Here is an 8,500-nt window from a genome sequence, read left to right as displayed (position 1 = left end):
TGCGGGAGGCACCTCCTCAGGGCCTGGTCCTCAGTGCAGCTCGCAGGGCCTGGAGGCGGGGATGGGTGGGGCAGCCTAGGAGGTGGGGCTTGGGCAGGTTGGCCTGGCCTAGAGCCGGCCCCTCAGCCCAAGTGGGCGTCCAGCTGAATCTAACAGCCCTGTTTTTCCTGCACCTGACCCCTGTGAACCCAGCCACCCCGAGGCAGCACTGTCCACAGAAGCCAGGGTGCAGGTCCCCCAGTGCAGCAGCCACAGGAGGCTAGAGGGCAGGGCCACCGCCAGGGGCAGGTACCCCAGGGGGGCCCACGGGCTGCCTGTAGATGGAACAGGGAGGACACCATCAGTCCCCCAGACGCTACCCCCATATCCAGCCCCTGGATCCAGAAAGGCCTGGGCAGCCCCTCCCTCTGGCTGGGGCGAGGACACCTGTCTGTGGCTGCTCTTCTGGGACCCAACAGTGCTCTCAAGACTTCCCCTGCCCCCACTTTCTGATGGTCAGTGGGTTTTAGGGGAGGCGGCTGCGTCTCTCACTCAGCAGGCAATGAAGGGTGAAGCCAGGGTTGGCCAGTGTCATCCCGGGAGGCAGTGGACAAAGCTGGTGGACAGACTGTGGGCGTGGCCACGAGGCAGGGAACAGGTCTGAGAGGGCCCTGGGCAGAGGGGGCCAAGCCGGAGGGGCGTGGGGGCCATACCTGAGGTGGAGGCCTGGGCAGCATTCCCGGGCAGGCCTGAGGTATGGACCAGATGGGGCGCTTGGTGGGTGGTGCTGGGGGGCCCGCGGGTGCTGTGGACTGGGCCGGTGGGGCTGGTGGGGCCAGTGGGGCTGGCGTCGAGGCCCAGCTGGCCCCGGGTGGAGCGGTTGAGGCTGTACAGCCAGGACCTGACGGTGGGGTGGCTGCGGGCTTTCTGCAGGTCGCCCACATTGTGGCCCAGCAGCGCAGTCACGTTGCTGACATCCAGGCTCTGCGGGGCGGGGTGGGGCAGAGGGGCCATGGGGCCACCTTCCAGCCAGGGGAAGACCCACAGGACAGGGCCAGACCCAGGACTGGGCAGTGGCAGGAGTGAGAGGCCCAGAAACGGCCTGGAGTGGGAAAGTGGGGGCATGCTGGCTGTGACCTGTGACCTAGGGGCTCCCCCACCTGGGCCAGCCCTGCCCCCCCAACCTCACGGGGCAGCCCGGCCCCACCTGCAGCACGCGGGGGTTCAGGCTGGTGAAAGTGTCGATGTCCATGGAGATGCTGGCCTGGGCCAGGTGCTGCAGCTCCTCCGCTGGTGCGCCGCCTGGGGGGACGGGGGTGAGGGGGTGGGGAGCCGCCTGTGGGGACAGGGGGGAGGGCGGGGCGCCACGGGGGGGGGGCGGCGCCGCCGGGGGGGTCGGGGGTGAGGGGACGGGGTGAGGGGGTGGGGCTCCACGGGTGGGGGGAGCCGCTCGGGGGGACGGGGGTGAGGGTTTGGGGCCCCACCGGGGGAGCCGCTGCGGGCACAGGGGTGAGGGGGACAGGGCTCACCGAGGTAGGGGCGCATGAAGTGGTAGTAGGCAGCTGGGGTCCTGCTACTGCTGCTGAAGGCCTCACGGGCCTTGGCGTAGAGCACGTCCTTCCGGCTCTGGGGGCAGGAAGAGACGTCCAGGGCCCCGGCCAGCCTGGGGGAGGCGGGAGGCTGAGGAGTTGGCCACTAGCCCCCGACCCTTCTAACGGCTGGGCATGGCCCTCCATTCGTGAGCCACAGCCTTCCTCTCGCCCTCTGTCCTGGGGTGAACAGGGTTCCCCCAACGTCACATCCACCCAGAACCTCAGAATGTGACCTTGTTGGGAAATAGGGTCATTGCAGACGGGATAAGGTCAGACGGGATCAGGTGGCCCCTAACTCAGTGACTGGGGTCCTTCTAAGGACAGGGAAAGCTGAGGGCCAGGTGCAGTGCTCTCGCCTGTAATCCCAGCACTTTGGGAGGTCTGAGTGAGTGGATCACGAGGTCAGGAGATCGAGACCAGCCTGGCCAACATGGTGAAGCCCTGTCTCTACTAAAAATACAAAAATTAGCTGGACATGATGGCGGGCGCCTATAATCCCAGTTACTCGGGAGGCTGAGGTGGGAGGATCGCTTGAGCCCAGGGGACAGAGGTTGCAGTGAGCCAAGATCACGTCACTGCACTCCAGCCTGGGTGACACAGTGAGACTCTGTCTCAAAAAATAAATAAACAGGCTGGGCACGGTGGCTCATGCCTGTAATCCCAGCACTTTGGGAGGCTGAGGTGGGTGGATCACAAGGTCAGGAGATTGAGCCCATCCTGGCTAACAAGGTCTCTATTAAAAATACAAAAAATTAGCCGGGCGAGGTGGCGGGTGCCTGTAGTCCCAGCTACTCGGGAGGCTGAGGCAGGAGAATCGCTTGAACCTGGGAGGCAGAGCTTGCAGTGAGCTGAGATCCGGCCACTGCACTCCAGCCTGGGCGACAGAGCAAGACTCCGTCTCAAAAAAATAAATTAAATAAATAAATAAATAAAAAAATAAATAAATAAATAAATAAAGTCACCCAGTTTGTGTCCTTTGCTCAAAGCTAGAGTCCAGCCAGGGCAGCCCTAGGACTAATGCAACCGATGGCCTGGCTGGGCTGCCCTCCTTGCCCTCAGTTTCCCCTCGTGGTCCCCCTGGGCTGAGGCAGGAGCTGCCTCCGAGGGTGGGGGGTTGACTCACCGGAGCTCCTGGGGATGGATGCTCTGGATCTGCTGAGGACTCATCCAGCATAGGCGGGTGCCCCCGACGGCCAGCAGCAGGGCGCCGGAGACTGTGCCATTGTGCTCCAGAAAATTCTGCAGCACAGCCTGGGGGCAGAGCCAGGGTCGGTGGGGCAGGCTGGGGCTTGGGACCACCCACCTGCCCGCCCGCCCGCCCAGGTGCCCTCACCTCTGTCTGGTTCTCCAGGGCCACATCAGAGGCCAGCAGAGCCATGACCGTGTCCTGGGAGGTGATGCTCCACTGGCCAATCTCGGTGCAGGAGTAGAGGTAGACCAGCGAGGTGATGAGCCGCAGCTGATCCTCCGGGAGGCCTTGTGGGTAGATCTAAGCAGGTGGGCAGGGCCGGGCAGGGTCAGCAGTGGTGCCGTGCCCACCGGGCCTCCCCGACCCCGCCGCCCAGCCGTGCACCTGCGTGAGCTTGGCCTTCACCACGCGCTGGCACTCAGTGGGCAGTGGGTGCTGCAGCAGGGGTTCCAGGTTGGTTCTGAGGACGTGGCCATCCAGGCAGGACTCAAGCTGTGCACAGTCGTAGTGCACCAGGAAGAGGTTGTCCCGCAGCGTGGCGGCCGTGATGTTGCCTCGGACACAGGATCTCCCTGGGGGTGTGTGCGGCCCAGGCTGGTAACCGGGGCCTGGGCCAACCACCACTGCCGGCTCCAGGGCGCCTCCTCCCCCCCTTTTTTTTGAGACAGAGTCTTGCTCTGTTGCCTAGCAGCAGGGCATCAAAGGCTGGAGAGTAGTGGCATTGATCTTGGCTCACTGCAACCTCTGCCTCCCTGGTTCAAGTGATTCTCCTGCCTCAGCCTCCCGTGTAGCTGGGATTACAGGCACGCGCCGCCACGCCGGCTAATTTTTGTATTTCTAGTAGAGATGGGGTTTCGCCGTGTTGACCAGGCTGGTCTTGAACTCCTGACCTTAAGTGAATCCTCCTGCCTTGGCCTCCCAAGGTGCTGGGATTACAGGCCTGAGCCACTGTGCCTGGATTTTTTTTTTTTTTTAGGTGGAGTCTCACTGTCGCCCAGGCTGAGTGCAGTGGCGTGATCTCTGCTCACTGCAACCTGCACCTCCCGGGTTCAAGTGATTCTCCCTCCTCAGCCTCCCAAGTAGCTAGGATTATAGGCACGCGCCACTACGCTGGCCAATTTTTGTGGTTTTAGTAGAGATGGGGTTTCCTCATGTTTTGTTTTTTTTTTTGAGACGGAGTCTCGCTCTGTCACCCAGGCTGGAGTGCAGTGGCCGGATCTCAGCTCACTGCAAGCTCTGCCTCCCGGGTTTACACCATTCTCCCGCCTCAGCCTCCCGAGTAGCTGGGGCTATAGGCGCCCGCCACCTCGCCCGGCTAGTTTTTTTTTGTATTTTTTAGTAGAGACGGGGTTTCACCGTGTTAGGCAGGATGGTCTTGATCTCCTGACCTCGTGATCCGCCCGTCTCGGCCTCCGAAAGTGCTGGGATTACAGGTGTGAGCCGCCGTGCCTGGCCCAGGCCCCCTCCTTGACCCCTTCCCCTCCACTTCTGACCTTGGTCAGACCTTGGCTCTCCCAGAGTTCTAACCAAGAACTTGGCCAAACGACTTCTCTGAAGTCAGCCAGGCCCGAGGGAGGAGCCGGACTGGGGAGTGCAGCGTCCCAGGCCACAGTGGCCATACTGACCTGTGCTGAGCCTGGGCCTGGAGGACACCGGTTTGGTCTTGGACTCCAGGAAGCTGGTGACGAAGCGCCTGGCCTCGTGCTGGCTGAGCCTCCCTGCCCGGCATGCAGCCACCATGCTGCTGAAGAAGCCCAGGCCCATGGCCTGGCAGGGCAGGTGTGGGCTGAGGTTGGCGGCCCAGGCAAGGCTCGCTTGTGCCCACCTTGGGGCCCCCTCCTACCTCCTGCACCTGTGCCCACAGGTGAGGGCTGATGTATGTGGCCAGGGAACCCAGGGCCTGTAGCCCCTCCAGTGTCCAGGAGTCAGGGGGCCTGGTGCACAGAAAGGGGCGCTGTGTTGGGTCCAGAGCAGGCCCCCCTCCCGGAGCCCCTGCCCCTCCATGGACACCCAGCAGGCAGGAGGAGCACTCAGTAGGTGCTTGACCACCCAGACCCCTGACTGGCACCCATGGGAGGGGCACCCCCCCACAGCTAGTGGGGCAGCACCCCAACCCTCTGCCCCCTTGGCTGCAGGACTGGGTGAGGTTGAGGCCAGAGGTCAGATGTTAGTGGGCTGTGGACATCAGTGACCTCTTGGGCCAACCCCAGGCTGCCTCCCGTCTCATCCCCGCCTCCTCGCCTGGCCCCGTGACCCCACCCACCCGAGCGAGGTCTTCCCCCCGGCCAGCAGTGAGTTGAGGGCAATGCGCTGGGCGGTAGTCAGCCGGGGGCAGCGCTGCAGGTTCTCCAGCACGTGGGGGTCCGCAGCGCTGATGCTGGACGCGTCCATGTCACACACCAGGGCCCCGAGCAGCAGCAGGTTGGAGGCGCTGAGCTGTGGGCGGGCCCCCCGCTGCAGGGCCAGCAGGTCGGCACCCAGCAGGAGCCTGCCTCCAATGCATCGGGCCTATCCCACCCAGGTGCCCACCAGGCAGGCCACAGCCACCCCCCACGCGCCCCGGCCCACCCCGCCCAGCGCCCACCAGGCAGCCCACAGCCACACGCTGCAGGGCGACCCTCTGGTCGGGTAGATGGCTCAGCAGCTCCACGTCCCCCTGGGCGGCGCGGTGGATGAAGGCCCGGCAGTCAGCTTCCCGCACCTGGCTCAGGCTGCAGGTGAGTGCGAGGCTGTCAGACTGACGGGGGGCGGGGCCGGAACCCCCAGCAGCCCTGCGATGCCCCTGGGGCGTTGAGAGCCCCCAGGACTCCTGTGGCTGGGCAGGGAGGGACACTCACTTGTAGAAGAGCAGCAGGTTGGGCGGGTGGAGCGTGAAGTCGTCCTGGAGGCCGCACCGTGATGCCAGGTTGGCCAAGCAGCTGAGCTGGGCAGGAGGGCGCTGGTCACTCCCTCGTCCACTCTGGACTCGCTGTGGCAGCCCATGGGCACCCTTCCCCTCTGCGCGGGCCTGAGGACCCAGTCCCCACCCACTTCTTGGTCCCCATTTCCCATGTCGGGTCCTCCCCGTGGCCACCTGTGCCCGCCCTTCTGCCTGGAGGGGAACCCCGCACAGCAGAACAGGCCTCCAAACGGCCGGCCCCAGCCCCAAAGCTGCTTGCCTGGCTGCCAGGCCCCTCCGCCACCTCCCCAACCACCAGGCCCCTGTGCCACCTCCCCAACCGCCAGGCCCCTCCGTCACCTCCCTGGCCGCCAGGCCCCTATGCCGCCTTCTCACTGGCGGAGTGCTAAAGTGTCTGGATGCTGGGCGGGTGTGGATGATGGATGCTGGGCAGGTGTGGATGATTGCCTATCACCACCAAGGAGGCTCCACAACGCCGGGATTGGGGGTCTCCTCCAGTGCAGCCCCTTGGCAGCTTCCCAAGTGGACCCTGGGTGGTGCCTCTCGGCTCCACCTGACAGCCTCCTCCTGGCACTGGGGCTCTGCCAGGCCCAGCCTCCGCCCCTCCATGCTCCCTGAGGCTCTGTTCACTCCTCTCAGCCTATGCAGGACGCTGCCCAGCCTCAGCCACCCCTGCCTAGGCTTGTCTAGCCTGGCCTTTGAGGTCATTTCAAGGGTTTTTAGCCCATTCCTCAGAGGGCTCTTTGCCCGATTTTATGTCAACTAAGCACCTGGGACATCCTGTGCACATGAGGAGGGGCTTCGAGGCAGATAAACACCGCCCCAGAGTTTTGTGCAGCCCCCACCAGGGTCTCATCCCTGAGGAGGAGCCCACCCAGGGTGGGGGCTTGGGGACCCTCCTGCAGCCTGAAAGGAGCCCCGGGGAATGGAGCATGGGCTGCCAGCCTCCTGCAGGGCAAGGTCCTCCTGGCTGAGAGGGAGGGGAAGAAAAACCCTGACTCACAAACATCCAGAATGCCTGTGAGCTGGAACAGAACGTTCAGCCTGTTTGATTATCTAAAGAAAGGCAAAAAGCAGGCCAGGTGTGGTGCAATAGGCCTGTAATACCAGCGCTTTGGGAGGCTGAGGAGCGCTGATCACTTGAGCTCAGGAGTCTGAGACCAGCCTGGCCAACATAGTGAGACCCCTGTCTCTAAAAAGAATTTAAAAGTTAGGCCGGGTGCCATGGCTCACGACTGTAATCCCAGCAGTTCGGGAGAGTGAGGCGGGCAGATAACCTGAGGCCAGTTTGAGACCAGCCTGGCCAATATGGTGAAACCTTGTCTCTAGTAAAAATACAAAAATAGGCCGGGCGCGGTGGCTCAAGCCTGTAATCCCAGCACTTTGGGAGGCCGAGGTGGGCGGATCACGAGGTCAGGAGATGGAGACCATCCTGGCTAACACGGTGAAACCCCGTCTCTACTAAAAATACAAAAAAATCAGCCAGGCGTGGTGGCGGGCGCCTGTAGCCCCAGCTTCCAGGGAGGCTGAGGCAGGAGAATGGCGTGAACCCGGGAGATGGAACTTGCAGTGAGTGGAGATCACGCCACTGCACTCCAGCCTGGGCGACACAGCGAGACTTCATCTCAAAAAAAAAAAAAAAAAAAAAAATACTAGCCAGGCGTGGTAGCGGGTGCCGGTAGTCTCAGCTACTCGGGAGGCTGAGGCAGGAGAATTGCTTGAACCCAGCAGGCAGAGGTTGCCGTGAGCTGAGATCACACCATTACACTCCAGCCTGGGCGACAGAGACAGACTCCATCTCAAAAAGCAACTGTCCCAGCTACTGGGGAGGCTGAGGTAGGAGGATGGCTCGAATTGGGAGGCTGAGGTAGGAGGATGGCTTGAATCGGGAGGCTGAGGTAGGAGGATGGCTTGAATCGGGAGGTTGAGGTTGCAATAAGCTGTGATGGTGCCACGGCACTCCAGCCTGGACAATAGAGTGCGATCTTATCTCAAAAAATAATAATCATAATAAAATTTTAAATGTTTTAAAAAAGAGAAAGGCCAGGTGCAGTGGCTCATGGCTGTAATCCCAGCGCTTTGGGAGGCCGAGACCGGCGATCACTTGAGGCCAGGAGTTTGAGACCAGCCTGGGCAATGTGGTGAAACCTCGTCTGTATTAAAAATACAAAAATTAGCCGGGCACGGTGTCACGTGTCTACAATCCCAGCTACCTGGGAGGAGGCTGAGGCAGGAGAATTGTTTGAATCCGGAAGGCAGAGGTTGCAGTGAGCTGAGATGGCGCCACTGCCCTCCAGCCTGGGTGACAGAGTGAGATTCTGTCTCAAAAATAAATACATAAGAGAGAAAAAAAAGACTCCGTGGCAATAAGATACCAAATTATAAACGAGACCTACGGCCGTGCCAGGCAGAGGGCAGGCAGTGCCTGCTGGCCCTCCCTTCTTCCCCCTGTGGCCTGCTTGTCTGAGTGGAAAGCATTCCTATTTGCTGAGTCCATGCTTTACACAGGGCTTCACTCCTTTAACCGGTTACAAATGAAAGAGTCTTTGGGCCGGGCGCGGTGGCCCAAGCCTGTAATCCCAGCACTTTGGGAGGCCGAGACGGGCAGATCACGAGGTCAGGAGATCGAGACCATCCTGGCTAACATGGTGAAACCTTGTCTCTACTAAGAAATACAAAAAACTAGCCGGGCGAGGTGGCGGGCGCCTGTAGTCCCAGCTACTCAGGAGGCTGAGGCAGGAGAATGGTGTGAACCCAGGAGGTGGAGCTTGCAGTGAGCTGAGATCCGGCCACTGCACCCCAGCCCGGGCAACAGAGCCAGACTCCGTCTCAAAAAAAAAA

The 8,500-nt window shown here is 61.9% G+C and overlaps 1 protein-coding gene across 1 annotated transcript in view; it reads right to left on the bottom strand.

Annotated features, from left to right (window-relative positions):
• Positions 1–108: 108 nt before the first annotated feature.
• Positions 109–8,500, bottom strand: part of LOC111524111 (mesothelin-like protein) — a 17,061-nt gene continuing 8,669 nt past the window's right edge. Inside the window, exons 4-15 of the mRNA XM_026447537.2 lie at positions 5,598–5,683; positions 5,345–5,471; positions 5,024–5,214; positions 4,604–4,694; positions 4,386–4,527; positions 3,145–3,332; positions 2,905–3,060; positions 2,695–2,822; positions 1,509–1,642; positions 1,187–1,281; positions 693–963; positions 109–314 (exon numbers count right to left, since the gene is read on the bottom strand). Of these exons, the coding sequence (XP_026303322.1) occupies positions 109–314; positions 693–963; positions 1,187–1,281; positions 1,509–1,642; positions 2,695–2,822; positions 2,905–3,060; positions 3,145–3,332; positions 4,386–4,527; positions 4,604–4,694; positions 5,024–5,214; positions 5,345–5,471; positions 5,598–5,683 (1,815 nt within the window). The remainder of the gene's footprint in view (positions 315–692; positions 964–1,186; positions 1,282–1,508; positions 1,643–2,694; positions 2,823–2,904; positions 3,061–3,144; positions 3,333–4,385; positions 4,528–4,603; positions 4,695–5,023; positions 5,215–5,344; positions 5,472–5,597; positions 5,684–8,500) is intronic.

Source organism: Piliocolobus tephrosceles, chromosome 17, assembly GCF_002776525.5.
Source record: "Piliocolobus tephrosceles isolate RC106 chromosome 17, ASM277652v3, whole genome shotgun sequence".
Lineage (NCBI taxonomy): Eukaryota > Metazoa > Chordata > Mammalia > Primates > Cercopithecidae > Piliocolobus > Piliocolobus tephrosceles.
The sequence above is the reverse complement of the archived record's forward strand: the minus strand, read 5'-3'. Positions and strand labels throughout refer to the sequence as shown.